At 38.8% G+C, this 27,933-nt stretch overlaps 2 protein-coding genes and 1 non-coding gene across 3 annotated transcripts in view; 2 read left to right on the top strand and 1 right to left on the bottom strand.

Annotated features, from left to right (window-relative positions):
• The window catches only part of ECD (ecdysoneless cell cycle regulator), a 33,724-nt gene extending 28,328 nt beyond the window's left edge, over nt 1-5,396 (bottom strand). The window contains exons 1-2 of the mRNA XM_007940622.1: nt 5,192-5,396; nt 2,701-2,818 (exon numbers count right to left, since the gene is read on the bottom strand). Coding sequence (XP_007938813.1) covers nt 2,701-2,818; nt 5,192-5,396 — 323 coding nt within the window. The remainder of the gene's footprint in view (nt 1-2,700; nt 2,819-5,191) is intronic.
• On the top strand, nt 1,750-1,858 carry LOC122149991. Its single transcript, XR_006163428.1, has one exon. It is a non-coding gene; the product is annotated as a U6 spliceosomal RNA (small nuclear RNA).
• A 1,952-nt stretch (nt 5,397-7,348) lies between the features above and the next one.
• Nucleotides 7,349-27,933, top strand: part of FAM149B1 (family with sequence similarity 149 member B1) — a 107,838-nt gene continuing 87,253 nt past the window's right edge. The window contains exons 1-3 of the mRNA XM_007940621.2: nt 7,349-7,395; nt 12,204-12,308; nt 15,712-15,841. Of these exons, the coding sequence (XP_007938812.1) occupies nt 7,349-7,395; nt 12,204-12,308; nt 15,712-15,841 (282 nt within the window). The remainder of the gene's footprint in view (nt 7,396-12,203; nt 12,309-15,711; nt 15,842-27,933) is intronic.

Here is a 27,933-nt window from a genome sequence, read left to right as displayed (position 1 = left end):
GAAGAGGATGAGGAACGAGGGATATCATTGCTGATGTCAGATGGCTGAAAACAAAGAACACCAGAAAGATGTTTACCTGTGTTTTATTGACTATGCAAAGGTATTCAACTGTATGGATCCTAACAAACTATGGATAACATTAAGAATGGGAATTCCAGAACATTTAACTGTGCTCACGAGGACCCTGTATATAGACCAAGACGCAGTTGTTCAAATAGAACAAGGGGATACTGCATGGGTTAAAATCAGGAAGGGTATGCATCAGGGTTGCATCCTTTAACCATTTTTACTCAATCTGTATGCTGAGCAAATAATCCAAGAAATTGGATTATATGGAGAAGAACGTGGTATCAGGATTGAAGAAGACTCATTAACCTGCAATACACAGATGACACAATCTAGCTTGCTCAAAGTGAAGAAGATTTGGAGCACTTACTGATGAAGATCAGAGACTATAGCCTTCAATACAGATTGCACCTCAATATAAAGAAAACAAAAATCCTTACAACTGGGACGATAAGTAACATCATGATAAATGGAGAAAAGATTGAAGTTGTCAAGGATTTCATTTTATTTGGACCCTCAATCAACGCCCATGGAAGCAGCAGTTAAGAAATCAAATGAAGTATTGCACTTGGCAAATCTGCTGCAAAAGACCTGTTTAAAGTGTTAAAGAGCAAAGGTGTCACCTTGAAAAAAAAGGTACACCTGACCCAAGCCATTGCCTTTTCAATAGCCTCACATGCATGTGAAAACTGGACAATAAATAAGGAAGACCACAGAAGAATTGATGCATTTGAATCATGGCACTGGCAAAGAATATTAAATATACCATGGACTGTCAGAGAATGAACAACTCTGTCTTGGAGGAAGTACAGCCTATGCTCCTTAGAAGCTAGAATGGCCTGATGTTGTTTCTCATAATTTGATCATGTTATCAGGAGGGACCAGTCCCTGGAGAAGGATCATGTTTGGTAAAGAAGAGAGTTAGTAACAAAAGAGAAGACTCTCAGTGAGATGGACTGACACAGTGTAATAATGGGCTCAAGCATAGCAAAGATTGTGAGGATGATGCAAGACTGGGCAGTGTTTAGTTCTGTTGTACACAGAGTAGCTAGGAGTCAAACTGATTCAGGGGCACCTAACAATAACAGTCAATGGGAGTATATGTTCTTATTTCCTTTCTTTCCATCCAAAATGTAGCATATTGTATATTTTGTCCTAGCTTTTTTCACTTTTAATGGGTAGAGATACAGGGAGAAGAGGAGAGGTTCTTAGGAGAGGGAATAGCATAGTAAAGCACGGAGCTGGCAACTTAGGGTGGGTATTTGGAGAACAGTAACTAGAAAAGAGTAAAACTGGAAAAGCACAGTTATATTACTTTGTGAAGAGCTTTAATGTTGGTTGGATCAAAGGGAATAGGCTTAGAGTTGAATCAACTCAATGGCAGTGAGTTTGGTTTTTTTTTTTTTTTGGTTTTACAGGCAAAGAAAAAAAAATTAAAAGTTTTGGAGCAGGGTACTATCTTGATTAAAACTGTACCTTAGGAAGATTAATCTGGCAGGGACACAGAGGAAGTGTTTCTTTTTTTTTTGTAATAGTTTTTTAAAAACTGACAAGACAGTAGATGTCCAGATTTAAAGAGTTTAGGAATGAACCATCATTATATAAATATCAGAATCTACACACAAAAGATATTGCCTCCTCCTTATTATCTCCCTAAAGACAGGAACTAATATTTTTGTGGTTGTTCACTTAAAAATCCATCAGAAGCAGCACATGTACTAATATTGAAACGATACGGAAAAGATTAGCGTGGTTCCTGCGCAAATAAATTCATGAAGTATTCCATATTTTTTGCATGATACTGCATCACTACTAACATCAAACACCAGGCTACAAATAAATGCATAGAGAACTGAGAAGATCAGGTGAGGGTCAGAGAACAGGAATGTACTCTAGACCAAGAATAGGTTTAGCTAAAAATAATCTTACATAGATATGAGTGATACAAAATTAGCCACACTCATTAGAGAAGCAACAGAAGCCAGAGTTGGAGTAACTGCTCAGAAACAACTAAACACCTTGAGAGAGAATTACCGGGCTTGCCAACTCGGGACCACAGTACTGGGGGACACCAAGCTCAACTGGCACAACGTAGTACATAAAAATCTTTTTCAACAACCTACTTTTGTGAGTAGTGACTAGGGTCTTAAAAGCTTTTGAGTGGCCATGTAGGATGCAAGTATTGGTTTCCTCTCATCTGAAGCACAGAAGAGTAGAGAAAATCAAAGCCAGTTGGAAACAATTAGTCCAAGGATATGAGGGACCTCAAGACCAGAAGAACTAGATAGTGCCCAATTACCAATGCCAACCACTCAGGAAGGGATCAAAACTGGAGATCCTGGATAGAGTGGGAGGAAAAATGTGGAACAAAATTCAAAAATACAAAAATGACCAGAATTACAGTCAGATGGAACCTAGTAGAACCCCCAAGACTATGGCTCTAGGTTACCCTTTGGACCTAGAAAACCACTACACCACCAGAGCTCCTTGTAAAACAGAAGTCACTTTTAAAATCTATACCCCAAATTTGTACAATTTCCATCAGACTTTAGGACAAATTTATTAGAATGATAAAAATGTGATGACTTATTTTCAATAACAGAATAGTTAGAATTATTAAAATACCTACAATACCTTGCTACTAATTCGGGGAATTCCTTTGTAATCTGCTTTATTACATAAACAATAAACCATTCATCCTCAATGTTATCCCCAAACTTTGTCATGCCAAAAATATGAGCAGGAACATGTCCTAAAAACAAGAGAAAAACAACCATGTAAGCAGATAAACTTGTCATTGTAAATAAAAATACATGTGCTCATTCAATCAAACAACCATTCATTGACTGACTATTATGGCCCAGGTACTATACTGGGAATTGGGGATGCAATACTGAGTATGGTACAAGATGCTTTTTATGAAGAACTCAGGGTCTAACATGAGAAGTAGACAATCAAGTCATTCAAAATAAGATGATAAATATATGTACTAAGGACTATGTGAGCATAAAGGAGGTGATATATGAGCTATGCTGGTCTGCAAGAATGATCAGGGGTGAGATTCTAGGAAGAAGACACAACATGTTGGTACAGAGGCATGACCAAAAAAAAAAAAGCATGTTTTGGGAATATCAGATTAAATTTGGATAAAGCAGAAATTTTCAAAGAAGTGCACTGCAGAGTATCTCAAGAGCTGCCAAGTCAATAAATAAATAAAAATTCAGATGGGAAGAAAAGCCCACTCAACTCTTCTCCTCAAACCAATTCTCCCAAGTTTCCTCAACTAGAGTATTTCCAATTAGGGTATCTATTTTAGCTACTCATATATTAAACTTAAATTTGAACTTCATCCTCAAGTAATGGAAAACTGTTGAAGAATGTTATGCAGGAGAATCCATCAGATTTGTGTTTTACAAAACTAATTGGCAACAGTATAAGGAACTGGAGAAATAGTAAGTAGAGTAGATAAATAGGTGGCTATTGGAGCTCTGGTAGCATAGTGGCTAAGACACTTGCCTGCTAACCAGACGGCTGGCGGTTCAAACCCACCAGCCACTCCTCGGAAGGAAGGTTGGGCAATCCTACTTCCATAGTGATACTGCCTCGGAAACCCAAGGAGGGGTCGCTATGAGTCGGGTTTGACTCGACGGCACATAACAACAACAACAACATTGTAGTTTTCCAGATGAAGAGATAAAAAAGGCCTTGATTACAACCAAACAGATGCCAAGAAAGAGCCATGGCTGAGAGGTAAGGATGGTAGGACTTAGAGCCTGACTGAACATGGCAAAGTGAGGATTGGAGCATGATTCTGAATTACTAACTAGAGTAGAGTTACATAAAATGAGAAAACAGAAGATAAAAAAATGATGTTCTAGAGGAAAGTTAACTTAGTTTTGGATGTGCTGTGCTAATGTGACAGTGTGACAGCGTTCTTGCCAATAAATACCACATGTATTTCAGTAAATACAATAAAACTAACAGTAGGTATCTTAGTTCTCTAGTGCTGCTATAACAGAAATACCACAAGTGGGTGGCTTTAACAAACAAATTTATTTCCTCACAGTTTAGGAGGCTAGAAGTCCAAATTCAGGGTGACAGCTCTAGGGGAGGGCTTTCTTGCTCTGTCAGCTTTGGAGAAAGGTCCTCCTCTCTTTGAGCTTCTGCTCCTGGGCAATCTTCATGTAGCTTAGCATTTCTCTTCCCTCATCTCTGCTTGCTACTTTGTGTTTAATCTCTTTTATATTTCAAAAGAGATTGACTCAAGATACACTTCTACACTAATCTTGCCTCATTAGACAACCCATTCCCAAATGGAATTGTAACCATAGGTATAGTGGTTAGGATTTACAACACATCTTTTGAGGGTACATAATTCAATCCATAACAATAAGGAAGACATTTGGTTAACTGCTAGCCAATACATAACAGATAAGCTTGAGATTAAGAGCCAGATTGACAGTGGCACAACATGATCCCAAGGAAGACCCAACATTAAGTCACAGAATAGAGTCTTGGTCATCTGTTCATGACTCATTTTAGTAAAGAAATGATATAAGAAATGATACAACAAAGTGCTATATTTGGCCAGAGGTCAGACTTCAAGTATCAACAACACAAGGAAGTAGTGGAGAAACCTCAAAGTGCTTCTTGGTGGCAAATAGTGGTCATAAAGCCCAATTATTTCTCTTACAAGCCAGGCTGAGTCACTCTTTGATCCCCACCAAAACAACTATCTGAAACAATGCAGCCTACTAAATACATCATTAAGATCTAGGAATTCTGAGTGATACCAAAAGGGACTATGGTTAAAGTAGCCAATTTCCTGAAAAAGTTTAGTATATTATGACCTAGTAAAGTAATTAAGAGTTCAAAAGAGTAGCCCTGAGTTTAACAATGTTGTGCATATTCTAGTTCCTGAGGTAATGACTGTTAGAAAGGTTTTCATCAACATGATTTTTTTAAAAAGGGCTTAACTGAATCTAGGCAAGCATCACTAATCTAAAAGTTCAGGATATATATTGCTTCCTTACCACAATGAACGAACTATGGACTATTTTTATACTTCATTGCTTTCAGAATGACATTAAAAGCACACATATCAAGACAGATGAAAGAACCTTACCTTTCTCCGGTCTGTATTTGAGATTGAATGGCTGATTCTGCCAGATATAAGGAACCAGCATGGGTGCAAACTGGGTCATTATTCTCTCAATATACTTCAGAAGAATCTCCTTGTGTTTTTCTGGGTCCTTTGGTTCATTTGGTATGAGGAACAGGTGGTATTCCACAGTGTCTTCCACTGTAGCAAGCTTCGTATTTCCCTCCATTCTTCTTTGATAACTACATTTAAAGTTCCAATAATATAAACCACATACAACAATGCAGAAATAACAACCTACTCCCTCAACTCTTCCAGCTGACTCCATTAACACGAGTCCCCCAAAATTCATTTATTCACATACTACATGGTTTTTGCCTTGACCCTGTACCAATTACAGTAATATCTATTTAGTATTATTCTTTATAATGAATTTTATACTTAAAATCATATAAAAGGAAATTTTATATTAAGATAGTGAATGGAAATCCAGTGTCATATTCCCAAATTAATTGATAATTAGGTATGAATAAAATTTAAAAATGCCTATCCTTGCACTAGTAATGGAAAACTCTGCACTAACATTCACTGTTTAAACACCAGCAAAAGTTCTACTTTTGCCACTAATTAGACATGTCACTGTGGGCACTTCACTTTCTCTTTCTGGGGCTTTTCCCTCAATTGTAGAATAAGAATTTTACTCTACCATCTCTAAAATTCCCCCCTGGTTTAAAATTTTATAGTTTAAAAGCTCTTATGGTCTACATAATTTTAAATCTCCCTTTTATAAGCATTGTATGGCATTGGGCAATTCAAAACTACAGAACATTCATGTCCTATCATCTCATCCCAAAATAACAGTTCCCCTCTGTTGCTCTCCAAAAAGAACACAATTTGCCCATGGCTCTTGATCCTACAACCAGCTGTCCTAAATTTGCCCCTTTTTCAAATCTCAGGGGTATACTAAAAAAAAAACAAACTCACCACCATGGAGTCGATTACGACTCATAGCGACCCCCTTTGGGTTTCCGAAGCTGTAAATTTTTTACGGAAGTAGATTGCCTAGTTTTCCTTCCTGGGAAGGGCTGGTGGGTTTGAACCGCCAGCCTTCTGGTTAGCAGTGAAATACCTTAGGCACTAGGCCAGCAGAGCTCCTAGAAACCCATTATTTCTTAAGTGGTAGAGTGAAAATGTAGCTTCAAAGTATGGTTAAGAAAATTCACAAATGAGCACTCCATCTTGAATTACGGGAAAGTGGTGAAATTCCTTACTTCTGAGGGATAGTGCTTGGGTAAAGGATGGCACTGCACTTGATGGACCTCCGAATGCCGCGATTCAATGCTTTACTTTAATAACCGACTCATCATGAGCAATCTCCATCTTCTATCCAGACACCCACTCAACATAATCTGTCCAAATCATTTTGCCTTTCAACCCTGAGGAACAGACAATATTTCTAACCCCCTTACCCCTTACGCCAAGAGCACCACATTAAACAAAACTTAGTGTCAAAACGAAAAGAGATTTTGAGATTACCCAGACTAATTCCTCACCGAACAGATGAGAAAACCAGAATTGAAGAAAGGGAAGGGGCCAAGTAGCAAGGGTCTCAGAGTTCAATGTTTATTGCTGGGACCAGAGGGATCCCTCCCTCCCTCGGAGCAAAGGAAGTTAATTTCTCTTACGGCTCTAGGGTCTCTTCGCCGCTTCTCTGGTGATGCACCTCTCCGCCGCCGCTCCTCCCACCACTTGAGAACACCAACTGGGTCTTGCCACGGAGGATTCGGCGTTTTTCAGTTCCACAGCCTCCAAAACCTGGCCCAGGCTCATTCCCAACGCCTGCATCGGATCTGAGGCCAGGGGAAACCCTAAGAAAAAGTCAGAAACCCTCTCAGCCTCCGGAATCACCGGGCCTCGTTACTACTGCGCGCTGGCGGGAGCATTAGGCAGCTGTCCTGCTGTCTTCGTCACTTCCGGCCCCGCGGGAAGACGGGGGGGGGGGAGCGGGGAACTGGATAGGTGGTGGCCTTGGGGAGGTGGCGGTCGGGAGTCTAGACGACGGGGAGAGACGGGGCCAGAAAGGGGCGTGAGGGGGTCGGGCCGGAGCCGGCTGGAAGGCCAGGCCCGGAGGCCCCCACCCTGGCGTGCAAGCCCAGGCCGCGTCTGAGGCCGAAGAGGAAGATGATCTCCAGATACACTCGAAAAGCGGTGCCACAGAGCTTGGAACTGTGAGTAGACTGCCCAGGCACCCCTGTCCAGGGCTAGGGGTAGGTGAAGTGGGCCGCGGTGTCTCTGGGGCCCCTGCCTGACCAATCAGTCCTTCTCTCCTTTCCTTTCCCAAGGAGGGGATGGAAACATTTTCTCTCAGCCCTGCGCTGGCCCTTCTACTTCATCTGCAGCTGAGGACATGTCACCTGTACTATGTACACCTAGGACTTGGCCCTCTTGGAACTGGGTCCCCTATGGCATTTGTACTTTCCACAGTGCCTCATGCCCTGTGAATGGTCATTGACAACTCAAGGAGTTATTAATAACTGAGTGCTACGGTAAAATCGTGGCAGGCACCGCACTAAGTTATTTACATGCATTACCTCACTTTAATCCCTTCCACAAGGATATGAGATAGGAACTACTGTTTTGCACACCAAAGGCCAGAGGAGTTGTAGGATGACATCAGAAACGTCAGACATGAAGAAAGCAAAAGTCATTAAAAAGACAGGAAAGGAAGAAAAGACCGAAGGTCATGTCAGAAGAGGCTCTGAAACTTGCTCCTGAATGGAGAGTAGCTAAAGTGAAAGGAAGAAATGTTGAAATAAAAGAGCTGAACAAAAGATTTCAAAGGGTGCCTGGAGAAGACAAAGTGTTGTAATGAAATGTGCAAAGACCTGGAATTAGAAAACCAAAAGGGAAGAACATGCTTAGCATTTCTCAAGCTGAAAGAACTGAAGAAAAAAATTAAGTCTTGAATTGCAATATTGAAGGATTCTATGGATAAAATATTTAACATTGCAGGAAGCATTGAAAGAAGATGGAAGGAATACAGTCACTGTATCACAAAGAATTGATTGACATTCTGTTATTTCAGGAGGTAACATATGATCAAGAACCAATAGTATCAAAAGGAAGAAGTCCAAGCTGCACGGAAGGAATTGGTGAAAAACAAGGCTCCAGGAATTGATGGACTACCGGTTGAGATGTTCCAACAAGTGGAGGCAGCACTGGAGGTACTTATTCATCTATGGCAGGAAATTTGGAAGACAGCTACCTGGCCAAACAACTGGAAGAGATCCATATTAGTGACTATTCCAAAGAAAGGTGATCCAACAGAATGTGGAAATTATCGAACAATATCATTAATATCACACACAGGTAAATTTTTGCCGAAGATAATTCAAAAACTATTGCAGCAGTATATTAACAGGGAATTTCTAGAAATGCAAATTGGATTCAGAAGAGGACATGGAACAAGGGATATCATTGCTGATGTCAGATGGAGCTTGGTTGAAAACAAAGAATACCAGAAAGATGTTTACCGTTTGTTTTTTTTTTCCCTGATGGTCTTTTAACCTTTTGTTTATTCCTTAATCACACACTTAGTTTGAAGCTAGAGGAAATGGTGAGAAAAAAATAATGTGGCAATAGGGTTAGAAGGAAGGCTTTACGTTAGAAAATTCTAGTCTCGAGGGCCATCATGTCCTAGGGCTGATTGCTTCCAGATGCCCTTGTTTTTTTGCACTCTTCTTCGCCTCTGACACTAGGAGACCATTAGCTGCATCTTAGATGGCTGTTGAAAGCTTTTAAGACCCTAGTCGCTACTTACCAATGTAGGATGCTGTTTTATTGACTATGCAAAGGCATTTGATTGTGGGGATCATAACAAATTGTGGATAACACTGAGAAGAATGGGAATTCCAGAACACTTAATTGTGCTCATGAGGAACCAAGAGATTGTCATTCGACAGAACAAGGGAACTACATGGTTTAAAATCAGGAAGCATGTACATCAATGTTGTATCCTTTACCATACTTTATTCAGTCTGTATGCTGAGCAGATAGATAATCCAAGAAGCTGACTGTATGAAGAACAATATAGTGTCAGGATTGGCTGAAGACTCATTAACAACCTACAATATGCAGATGACACAGCCTTGCTTGCTGAGAGTGAAGATGACTTGAAGCACTTACTGATGAAGATCATAGATTACAGTCTTCAGTGTGGATTATACCTCAGCATAAAACAAAAATCCTTAAAACTGGACCAATAACCATCATCATGATGAATGGAGAAAGACTGAAGTCAGGGATTTCATTTTGCTTGGATCCACAGTCAACACTCGTGGAAGCAGCAGTCAGGATATCAGAGTTCATATCACACTGATCCCGTCTGCTGAAAGAGACCTCTTTAAAATGTTGTAGAGCAAAGATGTCACTTTGAAGACTAAGGTGTGCCTAACCTAAGCCATGGTATTTCCAGTTGCCTCATATGCATGTGAAAGCTGTTCAGTGAATAAGGAAGACCAAAGAAGAATTGATGCCTTTGAATTGTAGTATTGACCAAAAATACTGAAAATACCAAGACTGCCAAAAGAACCAACAAATCTATCCTGGAAAAAGTGCAGCTGGAATGTTCCTTAGAAGTGAGAATGACCATACTTCATCGCACCTTCTTTGGTCATGTGGTTGGAAAGGACCAATCCCTGGAGAAGAATATCATGCTTGGTAAAGTGGAGGGTCAGAGAAAAAGGGGAAGACCTTCAATGAGATGGTTTGACACAGTGGCTGGAACCTCTAATCCTGCCTTGGGAGCTCTGGTAGCATAGTGCCTAAGGCACTTGACTGCTAACCAGAAGGCTGGCGGTTCAAATCCACCAGGCAGTCCTCCGAAGGAAGGTTGGGCAATCCTACTTCCATAGTGATACTGCCTCGGAAACCCAAGGAGGGGTTGCTATGAGTTGGGGCCAACTCGACGGCAAATAACAACAACAACAAGAGCTAAGGGAAGAGACATGCCAAGCCACATGAAGATTGCCCAGGAGCAGAAGCTCAAAAGAGACACGGACCTTCTTCCAGAGCCGAGAGAGAAAGCTGCTTTCTAGAGTCAACACCTGGAATGTGGACTGCCAGTCTCCTAAACTGTGAGAAAGTAAATTTGTTTGTTAAAGCTGCCTGCTTTTGGTGTTTCTGTTATAGCAGTACCTTAATCATGGTTATATACCCAGTAGAGTTAGGATCTAAACTTAGGCTTTTTAACTCTAAATCCATTTTTTGTTTGTTTGTTTCTTCACTGAGCTAAATAATACATTTATTAATTAAATACTAAGTATACATAGTAATCATAAGCATGGTACTTTGAGTCACACCTGGCTTCTGGTTAGGCTGTGTTCTAGCTCTGTGGCTTTTGGGCAAATTACTAAATCTCCAAGCCTACATTTCTGTAACACAGGAGTAATACCTACTTCATAGGAAAATCTATATAAAGTGATGGCACAGTGTAGGTCCTTAATAAATGGTCATTCTCATCCTTTTCCACCTACACTAGATACAGTTGTAAACAAAGATACTCTAAGATGAGATCCCTCCTTGCCTTCCAGAAGCTTGATATTTAGAAAAAAAAAATCACTGCCATTGAGTTGCATCCAACTCATAGTGCTCCCTCCTTGGGTTTCCGAAGCAGTATCTCTGCGGAAGTAGATTGCCCAACCTTCCTTCTGAGGAGTGGCTGGTGGGTTTGAACTGCCAGACTTCTGGTTAGCAGTCAGATGCCTTAGGCACTATGCCACCAGAGCTCCTTATTATTTACTAAGAAATAAGATATGTATGCAGTAGCAATTCAAATAATAAGTCTTTAGGAATGAAGGAAAAGTAATTCCCAATAGAGTAAATAAGGCTTAGCTAAAAAAAAGTCCGTTCTTATAATTCATTTTGACTATTCTGAGAGTAAAATAAATTCTTAGGTGGAAAAAGAAATGGTAATAGGCATTTACTGGGCCAGAATTACTGACATAGCATAGTTCTGTTTCTTGTTCTTTGTCATTGACTTGATATTCCCAAAAAATTAACTTTCCCCAAATATACCTCTCTGGATGAGTCAGAATAATGTAGATAAACCCAAACCCACTGCCACAGATAATGAAGACAAAGTGCATCTAAATGAGAGTAAATTAAAAGAAATTTTTGTTTTAGATATTATAATGATGATCTGTTTTATAGCAGTCACTGTAGTTTTCTCCCTAACAGTAAAAGATTATAGATGTTAAAAGCGTTTGGAAAAAATGAATTTCAGCATATAGCTTAACATTTTTAATGAAAAATTTCAAACATAAGTACTCACTGCCATCGAGTCGGATCTGACTCATAGCAGCCCCTCCTTGGGTTTCCAAAGTGGTATCACTACAGAAGTAGATCGTCCAGTCTTCCTTCCAAGGAGTGGCTTTTGGGTTTGAACCACCAGCCTTCTGATTAGCAGTCAAATGCCTTAGGCAGTACTCCACCAGAGCGCCTTCAAACATAAGTAATCATAGAGAATATTGCATTGAACCCCCATATTCCTGTCATCTATACTCAACAATTATAAAAATTTTAATATATACACTTCATCAATCTTCTTTATTTGCTTTTTCCCCAACCAGTAGCATCAACCCATCTACAGAGATTACATCCATCTCTTCCAGTTGAGTGATACACATGTGATTCTCACAAAGTGTTGGCAAATTAAAGCCATATAATTCTTCACAGCAAACAACAGGAATTGTTCCATGGTACCCCCTAGGCTCAAAAGATGACTGGACATAGACAGAATTAATAAGGTATTATACTTCTTTTCCTACTAAGATTTTGAAAACCAGTATGTTTTACATTTAAAGTTTGTACATCTCAATTCTGACTAGCCTCATTTTAATGGCTGATGGCTACTCTATTGGACGGTGCAGTTTTAGAGCAGCAGGAAGGGAAGTAGGTGACTAACTTCTAGATCAAGTTAATGAAAAGTATATATATTTTCTTTGCAGGAAGTATAACTTTGTTTTTTGTTTCACAGAAAAGGAATAACACAATATGCTCTTAATCATCATCCCCTCCCAGAGCGACTAGATGAAATTTCCTCCACCAATGGCAGCCATGAAAAAGACACAAGTTCCCAAAGGTAGTAACAGTGTATTTGTTTGCCTACTGCTCTTGCTAATAGTAGAAGTTTGCTTTTTACTTTAGTATTGCTATTAAAGTTTTTAGCTTAAGACTGTACAAATGAAATAAGGATTTTTATCACATATTTCCAGTACTATTGGGCTTTCATTCTAGGATAGCTCATGGCAATAATATCATATTTATTTTCATAACTTTTGAGAAGCAATATTATGAAGTAGTTAAAAGCATAGACTCAGGAGAAGTCTGACATCATATTTTTAATCCTGGTTCTGCCACTTATTTAGCTGAAAATAATGGAGAAGTTGCCATATCTTTTTCCACAAATAATGCACCTATGTAAATAACATGTCCACACATATAACATGCAGAAATGAAATTAAGTAAAACAGTTCTGAGATAGCACACTCATGCATGTATTTCACACGTCTCATGACATTTCCAGAAGTGAATTTCAACTTTATTTACCCATCCTCCCATATTATAGGTAAATCATTTCATTCTGGTTATTCTTTCATCTCCTGCTTATATATATATACAAATAGGCCAAAAATGTTACTTTTGATAATAAACCAAAACCAAACTCACTGCCATTGAGCCAATTCCGACTCATAGTGACCCCCATTGGGTTTCCAAGGCAGTAAATCTTTACGGAAGTAGATTGCCCAGTCTTCCTTCCATTGGGTGACTGGTGAGTTTGAACCACCAGCCTTCTGGTTAGTCAAATGCCTTAGGCACTTGGCCACCAGAGCTCCTTCTTTTGATAATAATTGCATAATAAAGATATAAGCCGTAGTCAAGAAGTCATAGAGTTTAGAACTCAAAAACCAAACCAAACTCACTGCCATCGAGTCGTATCCGACTCATAGTGACCCCCCTGGGGTTTCCGAGGCAGTATCACTTCGGAAATAGATTGCCTAATCTTCCTTCCAATGAGTGGCTGGTGGGTTTGCAGTCAAATGCCTTAGGCACTAGGCCACCAGAGCTCCTATAGATTTTAGAGTCCCTTGGTAATCAGAAAATCAAACAATTGAAATGTGTGTTTCTTTCTATTAAAGTTGATAATTATAGTGCATTAGGTCAATGGTTGAATGTGAAAACCTTATCAGATCATTGTAAGTGAAGCCATTTTGTTAGGTCTAATTATTTCATAGTTTAATTATGTCTTCTTAATGTCAATTGCAGTCGGCAACATGTAAAAAAAATAATTGGCATAGTGTGCTTATGAAAATAATATGAGGGGGTACACATTGGCAAAAAAAACATATAATGTGTACATTGTTTGTAAAAAATATGGTCCTTCCCTTGATAATGTTATCTGTTATAGGGTATTGTGAACGTAAATGAGATAAAACATATACAAGGAGCTCTGGCAGCTCTGTGGTTAAAGCATCGGGCTGCTAACCAAAAGGTCAGCAATTCAAACCCATCAGCTGCTCCATGGGAGAAAGATGAGGCAATCTGCTTCCATAAAAATTTACAGCCTTAGAAACCCTATAGGGCAGTTCTGTACTATCCTGTAGAGCTGCTATGAGTCAGAATTGACTTGATGGCAGTGGGTTTTTTGTGTTTTTTTTTTAAGTATATAAAAGCAAAAAACCAAACTCAATGCCATCGAGTCAGATCTGACCCATAGCGACTCCTCCTTGAGTTTCCGAGGTGGTATCACTTCAGAAGTAGATTGCCTAATCTTCCTTCCGAGGAATGGCTAGTGGGTTTGAACTGCCAGCCTTCTGGTTAGCAGTCAAATGCCTTAGGCACTATGCCACCAGAGCTCCTTTTAAAGTATATGCAACTGAAAAATAATGAAATACATACAACTTGGCACAATGCTGGAATTCAATAAACTTTGAGTAAATATTATCTGCTATTACTATTTTAAGAAATAGTACAGAGGAGATTGTAACTTCAAAGAGGCCTCTGGAAAGCAATATGATATTATAGTAAAACTTTAGAATCATAAATCTGGGTTTCAAACCTGGAACTAAACCTCAGAATCTTTGTTTTTAAAATGGGGTTAATTGAGTTCTACATTACCAAGTTGTTGCAAGGATCATTCTGCACTAACAGGTTGTTGCAATGATCAAATGAAATAATATCTGTGAAAATGTTTAGTAAATTGTACAAATGCCATACAAGTTTCGATAGTACTATTAGCATTTCTGAAATGTCTGTACCATATTTTTACACAAATAGCACATTATGTGTTTTTGCCAACTACTTCCTGTTCCCTAAGGTGTTTTTGCTAATTAGCATAACTTGCTAATTAGCATAGCATGTTTACAGAAATACCTTGGGAGGGTGTTCTTGGGAAAAAAAACACACACACATTTTTTGCATAGAAATAAAAATGTGGTAGTTGTCAAGAATATGGTTATAGCCACTTGGAGGGGGATCTATGTAGGAGATCCTGGATAGAGTGGGAGAACAATGTGGAACAAAACTCAAAATCATGACCAAAAAAAAAAAAAAAGGGACCAGGTTTGCTGGTCTGCTAGAGCCTGGTGAAACCCCCAAGACTATGGCCCCTAGCTGCCCTTCAGGTCTGGAATTGAACCCACTCCTCTGGCTTCCAGCCAAACAAAGGACAGGCATATGAGCTGACCATTTACATTAGACAGATACAGTCCTTGGAGAGATCAGTCATGGGAGAATAGAAGGGTTGTGTATGCACAGGGAAATAGCTGTGGGGGGGGACCCAAGAGTGCATGGGAATGAAGGACACAGGGAAGAGGTGGCTATGGGGAGGAAGTAGGAGGAGAGCTGTTGCATTGTGGGAGATTACAGTCAGTGTCATGAGACAAAGTGTATGTGAACTGTATGGAACATGAATTTGCTCTGTAAACTTTCACCCAAATCACATACGATTTGAAAAATAAGAGTATCGCTATAGGTAGTATGTTAAAGTATTCATTGTAAGCTATTACTAGACTTACTTAGAATAACCAAAACCAAACCCACTGCCATTAACTCATTTTCAACTCAGAGACCTTATAGGATAGTGTAGAACTACCCCATGGAGTTTCCAACTCATAGTGACCCTATAGGACAGAGTAGAGCTGCCCCATAGTGTTTCCAGGGCTGTACGTCTTTACAGGATCAGACTGCCTCATCTTTCTCCCATGGAGCAGTGGTGGGTTCCACCACCAATCTTTTGATTAGCAGCCCAGTGTTTTAACCATAGTGCCACTAGAGCTCTTTTTTTAGGATAGCTGCCATCAATTCTATAGGAATTAGGTAGACTTCATGATGTTTAGATTTCAAGTACTTTGCTTCTTTTTGCTTCTGTGGATGTATTAGTACACACATTATCATCTGATAAATTGCTGTATTAGTTAATTCTGCAGTTATTTTAGGAAATATGAGAATTTTTCTGTTTTCTCTCCTTCCAATTATGTCTTTAGTGAGTCTGACATCACACAAGAATCACCTTTTACATCAGCCGACACTGGAAATTCAAGGTCTGCTTTTCCGAGTTATACAGGCACAGGGATCTCTACTGAAGGCAGCTCGGACTTCTCCTGGGGATATGGTGTGAGTTGTATGCTATCAATCTGATGGAGTCCTTGGGAGACCATTCTGATGTTATGATTTGCCAGTTTTGTCGGTATATTTCATTCCTTAACTCTCTTGCATTGTTTCTAAACATTTTAGTACTTAAAATTACCACTTTCTATAATAGTTATAAAGAAACATCAGTCTTTACCTTCTTTCAGTATTTGTTTTATGGATATAGTCATTGAGCCTTAGAAATGTTAGAGCTTGACTTAAATAATTTCAGGTTAATATGGATCTGGGCATTGCGTCTACTCCTTTTGCTATGCCTGGTCCATTAATCTGCAGCCCCTCCACCACTGATGTGTTACTTCCTTTAAAATGTGCTTGGTTTCTTTCACTCAGCATAATGTTTTCTAGGTTCATCCATATAGAATGTGTCAGTACTTATTTCCTATTTATGGCCAAATATGATTTCATTGTACAGATGTAGTACATTTCGTTTATCATCTCATCAGTTGATGAACATGTGGGTTGTTTCCACATTGGCTATTATGGATAATGCTGCTGTGAACATTTGTGTGTAATATTTTCTGTGGGCATATTTTTCTTTTCTCTTGTACGTGTACCTAGGAATGGAACTGCTGGGTTATAGTAAATCTGTAGTTAACTTTTCGAGGAATAGTTTTTTTTTTTTTTTTTTTTTACATTTATTGCCAGGATTATGAATTTTTTTTTCACGGTTTCTTGTGAGTCTATAAATATTGTAGATCTTTTCCTTGTATTAAATAAACATTTAATTGCAGATATAGTCACATCTATGTCAGAGTAGATAATTCCTTTGAAATGCACTATTTTGTTTCTAAGGTTTATCTCTAATTAATGAAATTCCAGTTTTGAGACCAAAGATGCAAATTGCTGCATAAATGTAGTCAATTTTTTAAATTTTGAAACAATCTTAAGCTTATAGAAAAGCTGCAAATACAGTAAAGACTTACTTTTCCTTTACCATTTGAGAATAAATTACCAATATGATACCCCTTACACCAAATATTTTAGTGTTTCCTGCAAATAAACACATTCTCTTACATAACTAGAAAGCAACCATCAAAGTCAGGAAATCAAAACTGAAAGATTACTATCATCTAATCCTCAGACCCCCTTCAAGTGTCAGCAGTTGTCCCAATAATATCCTTTATAGCAAAACTTCATTTCATATTATTTTATCTCTTTAGTCTCCTTCAATCTGGAACCATTCTTAAGTGTGTAATATCACAGATATGAACTTGTTTTTTTCATTGCATTCTATCAGGTGGCACACATTTTTGATTTATCCTGTTATTTATGATGTTCACTGTAATCGGTTAAGGGGGTGTCTTCCACCTTAATCATTCTGTTTTCCTTTGAATTTAGAACATATTTTATAGGGAAGCACTTTGAGATTATCTCAGTATCCTGTTCCTCATCAAAGTTTCCATTTATTTGTTTCTTTATATCAGTGTGGACTCATGGATTCCAATTTTATTCATTGGATTATAATCCACTATTATTATTTATTTTGATGCTCTAATTATCCCACATTTGGCCACTGGAAGCTCTTCCAAGCAGGCTTCTAATCATTTTGACATGTTTTCATCCTTCTTTAAACACTTCCTTACTCTGGCACAAAGTTATTTCAGGCTTATTTTGTATTTTCCTTGCCTTGGTCCCTTCAAAGAGCCCTAGTTTCTTTTAGTGGAGAAACTTTTTGGTTACCTCTTGTGCCACTCTAACAGGAAATACCACAGATGAGGGGCTTTAACAAATAGAAGTTTATTTTCTTACAGTTTAAGAGGCAAGAAATTCAAGTCAAAGTGCCAAGCTCCAGGTGCATGCTGGGTGAAAGTGCCTTTATCTTAGGGTTCAGCTCTGCCTCTTGCTCCCAGCCCACTGAAGCTGGAGGCTTTTCATAACTCAGACAGCTGCTGGCTGCTGAGGCTCGCAAACCCAAGGGCGACAATTAAAAAGCACAATCCCAAGATTATCAAACCACATGGCAGGCTACTTTCAAGTCCAGGAAAGTCCTAAGATCAGCAGGGCATGGCAGGCTGCTGAATGAAGACTAGTTTACATGCATGGTCCAAGCATGCCAAAAAGCTGCAGACCATTCCCAGAGCTTCTCCTTATATACTGGAAGCAGACCACATCCCTAAAGCAGCTACTCAGCTGCTGGTGGCAGATTTCACCATAGAGTTGACTGTCAGTGTCATCATGGGGAACTACAACCAGCTGCCCAGCTGCTCAAAACCAGACCCAGCCAAGTTGATATATAACCTTAACTAGCACAGAAACCAAGATTTGGGTACTAAGTGTGTTCATTACTTTTCTGGTGTCAGTGGTGCCAAGGATATCTCAGTGGGCAGAACTAAGAAATATATATGTATTTCTTATGTTGCAGTCTCTGGTAGCATAGTGGCTAAAGCACTTGACTGCTAACCAGAAGGCTGGCGGTTCAAACCCACCAGCCACTCCTCGGAAGGAAGGTTGGGCAATCCTACTTCTGTAGTGATACTGCCTTGGAAACCCAAGGAGGGGTCGCTATGAGTCGGGGCCGACTCGATGGCACATAACAACAACAACGACATGTTGCAGTCTGACATGACAGGGTTGACTCTACTTTTATCCTATTTCGTATTTGTAACTCATTTCTCTGATAGTGAATAAGATTCCCATTATCCTTAATGTATTTACTTACTTAATTAATCCTCCTGAATGTAACTAATCTACCACTATTGCCTGGCTTTTCCCCTCTGCAAATGCACTTCTCACTCTACTGAGGCTTAAATAACAAACACTGGCCATTGCCTTCCCTACTGCTCATCGAATGTGTTCTTCATCCTACTCAGACTCAGACATCTCATGCTGGCCTGACTCCCATATGAGGACCTTCCGCACCCTGCTTAGACTCTGTCACCATGTGAGAGGCTGCCTCTTCCTCATCATGGTAGCCTTCTCATTTTGGCTCCAACATTAGAAGCTGTCTGCCCTCCCATATGTGCATCTTCCTTATCTTACTTGTGCTGCTGCTCCCCCATACAAGAACCTACTGTGGTGGGTTGTATTTTTAAAAGCCATGCCAATATATATCCCATCCCACAAGCTTTTCTTGTAAGATAGTGATACTTCTCTATTGAGAAGCAGAGTCTGTGTTCTTTCTCCTGGAACCTGGTGGACCTTTTAACTGCCTCAGTCAGTAGGATGTGGTGAAAAAGATACTGTATGACTTCCTCCGTTAGGTCATGAAAGGCAATGCATCTTCTGCCTGGCTCTTTCTCTCTATATCTCTGTATGCTTTCCATTGAAATCCAGCCACCATGTTTTGAGGAAGTCTAGACCACATGGAAAAGAGACCACAAGTGGAGAGAAATTGAAGCTCCCAACTGACAGCATCAGCTGCCAGATATGTGAGTGAATGAGCATTCTGCTGATATCAGCTCCTAGCTTTTAAGTCTTTCCACTGAGGTCCCAGCCATTGTGAAGCAGAGGCAAGTAATTCCTGCTGTGATCTATACAAATACCTGACCCATACAAACCCTGAGAGATAATAAAAGATTACTGCTGTTTTTAGCCATTGAGTGTTGGAGTAATTTATTACATAATTTATTACACTGCCAAAGTAACTAGAACACCTCTCTCACACTGCTTAAGGTCACAGAAACCACATAGAGACTCTCCTCACCCCTCTTGGGCTCCCACCACATGCCAGGCTGCCCTCCTACATGAATATCTTCCTTACCTTACTTGGGTTCGAATTTCATGTGCCTAGAGGTTCTCACACATGGATGTCCTCCTTATTCTCTCTTGGCTTCGAAACCCCATGCTGGTAACTCTTTTCAGGTATTAGTTTATAAGCAGCATGTATCTGCAATCCCTAAGAGAAAAACTCATAAGGTAAGCCTCTGTTTGCCCTGGTTCTTTAACTGGAAATAGTTTCTTGGCTATGGACTAGTGATCTAATGTCCAAGCAGAGCATGGTGATCTCACTGTGCTGAGGATGTAGCAATTGGAATTTAAGGCAATTGGAATCTATAGGATCAGAGAGAAACGAGCACTAGAAATTGTAAATAAATAAAATACAAACATGAAAGTGTATATTTTTATTGTGATTTCTTTAAGGAGTAACAACTGACTGATTAAAAAATAATACAGTGTAAGATTAAGTATATCATATACGTAGCTCTAAAAGTTGAGACTTAAAGTTACTCAAAGGCTGAGTAACTGTAAATAGAGTTATATTTTTATAAGGTTATTATGTTTGTAAAGGATCAGGTGTGAAGAGAGAGGTACAAAGTGCTAAAATATTAACTAAATAGACTTTGGTAGGTTAAGGATGCATATTATTAGCCCTAGAGCAAGCACTGAAAAATTTAAAAGGAGAATTAGCTATAAAATGGAATACTAGCAAACATTTTGATTAACCCAAAATAAGATGTGAAAGGAGCAAGAGCGCCCCACCCACAAAAAAAGCACATACCAGGAAGAGACACATGGAAAAGAAATCACAAGATGCTAGATTACAGCATAGCCATGTTGATAATTTCATTAAATATAAGTGAAATAAACACCCTAATTAAAAGCAGAGATTGTCAGAGTAGCTTAAAAAAAAAAGTCCCAACTATATACTATATACCATATACCAGAGATGCATTCTAAATATAAAGACACAAATGGTTGACATGTCCTAACTCTTGGCTACATTGCAGAGAATGGAGTGATTCAGCCACCAGTCAGGACATGTCAGAAGTACCAGAAGTTGGAAGAAGCAAAGAACATACTCTCCCCTAGGCCTCCAGAGGGAGTGTGGTCCCTGCTGACACCTTGATTTCAGACTTCTGGTCTCTAAAGCTGAGAGAATAAATTTATGTTTTGAGCCACCAAAGTTTTGCCTTTGGAAAGTAATGCAGATAGCTTCACTGGTAAATTCTAGCAACTATTTATTGATTTATTTTTCTATTTAATATTTAAAGAAGACATAATAATAATCTTTCACAAACTGAGAGAATGGAAGAGGAACACTTTGCAGCTCATTCAGAATCAGTGTTACCCTGATAATAAAGCTGGATAAGGATATCATAAGAAAAGAATTTTCTGTGTAAAAAATCCTAAAGGATCCCCCAAAAACACTATTAGAACTAATTAATGAATTTAACAAGGCCACAGGACACAAGGGCAATAAACAAAAATAAACTGTATTTTTTTATACACATAAATATTTAAAGAAGAAATAGTAAGAGAGAGGTACATGGGAGGTACAGACAACAAAGATGAACCCTTTTGCGCATATAGTGCTGCATTGTCAGTGAAGGCATACCTGGGTATACGGGTAGATAGATGGGTGGACAGGCTGAACTAGTAGGTATGTCTATGAAGCAGGGAGTGTACCCAAGACCATGTTTGTATGATCTGTAAGAATTCCCAGGTGTATAGTAGAGCTAACAAGGGACAAGGTTGTAGTCACTTCTTGGTCACAGCCAGCTACCCAGAGGGACTGAGTAGTTGAACAGGTGGGCTTGGGGCCATAGTCACAGGGGACATCAAGCTCAATTGGCCTAACATACTACACAAAACATTTTTCCACCTCCTACTTTGGGGAGTAGCACCTGGGATCTTAAAAGCTTGCAAGCAGCCATCTAGATGCAGTGATGGGTCTCTCCTTGTCCAGAGCAAAGAAGAATGAAGACAACCAAAGATTCATGGAAACAGTTAGTCCTAGTGATTGGTATACCATGTGACCCGCAGCCTATATTACTATGAGACCAGAAGAACTAGATGGTGCCTGGCTACCACTGTCAACCACTCAGAGGGAGATCTATGTAAGAGATCCTGGATAGAGAGGGAGAACAATGTGAAACAAAACTCAAAATCATTTGGGAAAAAAAAAGGTGGGGGGCCAGGTTTGCTGGTCTCATAGGGTCTGATGGAACCACTGAGACTATGGCCCCTAGCTGCCCTTCATGTCTGGAATTGAACCCAGTCCTGTGGCTTCCAGCCAAGCAAAAGACAGGCATATGAGCTGAACATTTACACTAGGTAGGTACACTCCTCAGAGAGAACAATCATAGGAGAAAGAAAGGCTATTTATGCACAGGGAAACAGCTTGGGGCAGGAGTGCATGGGGGGATGGACACAGGGAAGGGGTAACTATTGGGAGGAAGTGGGAGGGAATCTGTTGCATTGGGGTAAATTGTGGTCAATGCCTTTGAGACAAAGTTTATGTGAACTGCCGTATGGAAAGTGAATTTGCTCTGTAAACTTTCACCCAAATCACAATTAAAAAAAAAAAAAAAAGAATTAGAAATAATAACCAAAATCCTTCACAAACTTTTTCAGAAAATAGGGAGTGAGGAATAGTTCCCAACTGATTCTGTGAGGCTAGTATTACTCTGATACCAAAGTCAAACGAAGACATGACAAAACTACAAACCAGTATCTCTCTTAAACATAGATATAAAACTTTAAATTATCAGCAAAACAAATCCAGCAACAGAATGGGATTATTTACCATGACCAAATGGGATTTATCCCAGGAATGTGTAGGTGGTTAAACACTTGATGAAATGTTCTAGAATGAGATAGTGGTGATGGTTGCACAAATTTGTGAATATATTAAAAACTTAAAATTGTGCACTATAGAAAGATTGTTATGGTATGTGAATTATATCTAAATAAAAAAGCAATTTCTGTACATAAGCAGTGGACCATTTGAAAGTTCAGTTCAATTCACAGTAGAACAAAAATATGCAAGATTTATACACTGAAAATTATAAAACACTGCTGAGAGAAATTAAGGAAAATCTAAATAAAGGGACCTACTGTATTCATGGATTGAAAGACTGCATATTATTAAAATGGCAATTTTCTCTGTGGTAGTTAAGTTTGTGTGTCAGCTTGGCTGGGCCTGGTTGAGTGGCTGGGCAGCTGGATGTAGTATTCCCCGTGATGACACTGGTAATCAAGTCCATGGTGGAATCCACTGTGAGCAGCTGAGTAGCTGCCTTGGGGATGTGGTCTGCTCCCAGTACGTAAGAAGAAGTCTTGGGGAACGGTCTCTAGCTTATGGCATGCTTGAACCTTGCTTGCATGTAGCTGTGTCACTGTTCAGCAGCCTGCCATGTTCTGCTGACCTTGGGACTTTCAACAGACTTGAATTAATGGCCTGCCGTGTGGTTTGATAACATCGGGACCATGCGTTTTTATTTGTCAGCCTTGGGCTTGTCAGTCTCAGCAGCTAGCAGCTGTCTGAGTGAAGAAAAGCCTGTAGCTTCAGTGGGCTGGGAGCAGGAGGCAGAGCTGAAGCCCAAGGTTGAGGGGCTTTCACCTTGGGCTTAAAGTCCCTAGCACTTTGAACTCAGACATAAAGCCTCCAAACTGTTAGAGAATAAACTCCTGTTTGTTTAAGCTATTCCATTTATGGTATATTCTTATCAGAGTGGCACTAGGTAACCAGAACATTCCCCAAATTGATCTATATGCTTAATGCATTCCTGGTAGATCTGATGGTGTAGTGCCTAGGCATTTGACTGCTAACCAGAAGACTGGCAGTTCAAACCCACCAGCCTCTCCTCGGAAGGAAGATTAGACAATCTGCTTCCACAGTGATACTGCCTCAAAAACCCAAGGAAGGGTCGCTATGAGTTGGATCCAATCCAATGGCAGTGAGCTTGGTTTTTTGTATGGTTTAATGCATTCCATAGCAAAATCTCAGCAGACTTCGTTCTTTTTGTAGAAATTGATCAGCTTATCCTAAAATGGAATTGCAAAGGACCCATATTAGTAAAACAGTTTGAAAAAGAACAGAGCTAAGAAACTTAGGCTACCCCATTTCAAAACTTAATGCTACAGTAATCAAAACAGTGTGATACTGACATAAAGGACGGCATACAGATCCATGAAACAGAAATGACAAATAACAAAGGCCCCAAGCCAATTCAATAGGGAAAAGATCTTTTTTTAAACAAATATTGCTGAGACAATTGTATAGCCATATGCAAAAAGATTAATCTAGAACCTTATAAAAACTTACTCAGAATGAATTATAAACCTAAATATAAGAGCTAAAGCTATAAATTTTTAGAAGATAATGTATACAAAAATTTTCAAAACCTCGAATAAGCAAAGAGTTCATTCATTTGGCACCACCAAAGGAATGAGCTATAAAAAAAAATATTCAGGTCTCCTTTCATTTCAAAATTAAGATCTGCTGCACTCAGAAACACCATTTAAGAAAATGAAAAGCCACAGATTTGGGAAAAAATATTCATAGCATATGTATCTGACAAGGAGCTCTGGTAAGCTTAGTGCCTAAGACACTTGACTGCTAACCAGAAGGCTGGCAGTTCAAACCCACCAGCCACTCCTTGGAAGGAAGATGAGGCAATCTACTTCCATGGTTATACTTCCTCAGAAACCCAATGAGGGGTCGCTGTGAGCTGGGTCCAATTCGATGGCACATAACAACAACAACATCTGACAAAGGACTTGTATCCAGACTATACAAAGAACTCTTGAAACACAATATTAAGAAAACAAATAAACCAATTGGATAAATGGGTAAAAGCCTGAACAGATACTCCATGAAAGAAGACATATGAATGGCTAAGCTGTATATAGAAACATGCGCAACATCATTAACCATCAGGGTTAAAACCATTTTGATATATCACCTCACGTCTATAAGAATTACTAAAACTGAAAAGACTGATAGTACCTAGCACTGGTAAGGATGTGGAACATATTTAATACTCACCGTGAGAGTACTAAATTGTATGTCCACTCTGGAAAATAGTAATTTTTTGTGCATTAAACATATTATATGACTCAGCAATTCCACTGCCAGGTATTTATCCAAGAGAAAATGTCCAAAAAATGTCCAAAAAAAACCTTATACTTAAGTGTTTATAACAGCTTTATTGATAATAACCAAATACTGGAAATTACACAAATGCTCCTCAACAGGCGAATGGGTAAACAAGTTGTGACATATTCTTACAATGAAATACCTACATGGATGAATTTCAAAAATATTCTGTGAGTGGTGGAAGCCAAATAAAAAGTACATCCTGCACGATTGTATTTATATGACGTTCTGTTGTTGTGATGTGCTGTTGAGTCGGACCCGACTTATAGCGACCCCTCCTTGGGTTTCTGAGGCAGTATCACTACGGAAGTAGATTGCCCAACCTTTCTTCCGAGGAGTGGCTTGTGGGTTTGAACCACCAGCCCTCTGGTTAGCAGTCAAGTGCCTTAGGCACTACACTAGCAGAGCTCCTATGACAGAACAGATACAATGAATTTATTGTGATAGAAACCAGATAAGTGGTTTCCTGGTATAGAAGACTTGGGAGGACTTTGATTGGAAAGAAGCATGAGGGAACATTCTGGGTTGATGGAGGTGTTCTATATCTGGAAGGAGAAGGATAGTTACTTGGGTGAATATATTTATTGTATGTAAATTATATCAATAAAGTTGATTGAAAATTTAAAATCCTCAAGGATATAAAGGACAAAATAGCATCCATTAAAATTATTGTGGATTTTTAAACAAAACAGGTGGACATTTTAATTTTAAGAACATATAGATAGATACAAAGAACCAGTTTAAAATCTTAAGAAATAATAATATTTGAAATATATATCTCAATAGAAAAGGTAAATGGACTCAATGAAAGAGAATAGTAGTGATCCAGTATAGCAATGAGGAAATCACCTGGACACTGAAAATTTGAAGAGCAGTTAGAAGACATGCAGGATGGATTAAAACGTATGAAATATGTCTAACAGATGTTTTAGAAAGAGAATGGGGAAGAAGCAGTATTCAAGGAAATAATCACTTTTTTTAAAAAGGTAAAATAAAAGACAATTCTTTGTGCTAAAAAAGTATATCAAGTAAAGGAGGGAACAAAGAATTTCAAAAAACACCTAGATATATTCCAGAAAAACAGCCAAAAATCGAGGATAAAGAGAAAAATGTTAAAAGCTATTATATCCATCAATAGGTGAATGGGTAAAAAAAAAAAAAGTGCTGCATACATAAAATGGAATATTCAGCCAGAAAGAGAAATGAAGTCTTGTTACATGCCGCTACATGGATGAACCTTGAAAACATTGTGCTGAGTGAAATGTCAGGCACAAAAAGATAAATTATTGTATGATTGCACTTGTATGAAATACCTAGAATAGGCAGCTGCATCGAGACAACAGTTTATCAGTGGTTACCTGGGGCTGGGGAAAGTGGGAATCAGAGTTGTTACTGAAGGTGTGCTGAGTTTCTATTTGAGGTGATACGAAATATTTGAAAGGGATAGTGATGATGGCAGCACAACACAGTCAATGTAATTAATGTCACAGAATTATACACTTAAAAATTAAGATGGCAAACTTTTTGTTATATACATTTTACCACAGTAAAAGATGTTATGAACTGTTATAAAAGAGAGGAGCCCAGGTGGTGCGATGTTAAGCACTTAGCTACTAACCTAAGGGTTGGCTATTCAAACCCAATGGTTCCATGGGATAAGGATCTGCTCTCATAAAGATTACAGCCTACAAAGTCATATGGAGCAGTTCCGTTCTTCATGTGGGGTCACTGTGAATCAAAAATCAACTTGACAGCACCTAAGACAACAATTACAAAAGACAGATTACATGTAATGAAAAGAAAATCAAACTAACAACAGATTACTCATTAATAATTGATGACAGATGATAATAGTAGTATATTTCAAACTGCTAAGAAAAAAATAAGTGTCCACATATACTATCATTCAATCAAACAAAACACCAAACTATTAGCCATCAAATAGATTCTGATTCATGGCAACCATGTGTGTCAAGAGTAGAACTGTGTTCTGTAAGGTTTTCAATGGCTGATTTTTCAGATCACCAGGCCTTTCTTCTGAGGCTCCTTTGGGTGGCCTCAAACCTGCAACCTTTTAGTTAGCAGCTGAGTGTGCTAACCATTTGCACCTTCTAGGGACTCCTATCATTCAGTTGTTGTTGTTATGTGCTGTTGAGTCAGACCCAACTCATAGCGACCCCTCTTTGGGTTTCCGAGGCAGTAGATTGCCCAACCTTCCTTCCAAGGAGTGTCTGATGGGTTTAAACCACCACCCTTCTGGTGAGCAGTCAAATGCCTTAGGCACTATGCTACCAGAGCTCCCCTATCATTCAATAGTGAGAGTAAAATAAAGACATTTTCAAACATCTACAGAATAAAAAATTTTCATCCATAGGCACTAATTGAAAGAACTGGTAAAGAGTAGATTGCAGCAAGAAGAAAAATAAAACCAGAGAAAGGAATGGGAGGCAAGAAGCAACAATGAGCAAAGTGGTATATGGTAATATTGGTAAAGCACATGGATAAATCTAAATAATGAATATAAATAAAAATAATGCTTTAGGTGTTTTTAAATAATAGTAAACAGAAGATAAAAGTAACATGGAAGATGCTCAATGGGAAGTCAAGTAAATTAAAGTTCCTATTCTTTTTTAGTGAAGGGTAGCCTTGAAACACTTTAGACTTCATTAGAAGAATAAGAGAGTGAGACAAAAATGCTAAGGTTTAAGTATTACCACTAATCGAATATAAATATAATAGCTTCCTAACTGACGGGGAATAAGAACAGTGCAAGAGAAAGAAAAGAGAAAAACAAGGAAAAGCAGTAAAAATAGAAAATAAAATAAATGGTAGAAATAAATCCAAACATTGCACAATATTACAATAATTGTAAGCAGTAAACTTTACCTATTCAAAGACAGAAACTCTGAAATTGATTTTTAAAAATCCAGCTCTACTATTCAAAGAAACATACCAAAACATAATCACACCGAAGTGTTGAAAATAAAGGAATGGGAAAAGTTTTACCAGGCAAATTCTAGCAAAAGAAAGCTGGTATAAGTAGAATTTAAGAAGATAAATATTTAATAGGAAAGAATAATAAGTTTCGGTAGGGAAGGTTCCGGCAAGATGGCGGACTAGGCAGAAAGACTGCACAGAACCTCTTCAACAAAGAAAAGGGAAACCAATTAACACAGACACAGAAGATAATCCTGGACCCCTGAGCCTTGAAGGGAAGGATATAGAAGTGGACTAA

The sequence above is a fragment of the Orycteropus afer genome, unplaced genomic scaffold (genome assembly GCF_000298275.1).
Source record: "Orycteropus afer afer isolate SDZICR_OR568_19922 unplaced genomic scaffold, OryAfe1.0 scaffold00070, whole genome shotgun sequence".
Lineage (NCBI taxonomy): Eukaryota > Metazoa > Chordata > Mammalia > Tubulidentata > Orycteropodidae > Orycteropus > Orycteropus afer.
Note: the sequence above shows the minus strand (reverse complement) of the source record. Positions and strands in the feature narration are given on the sequence as shown.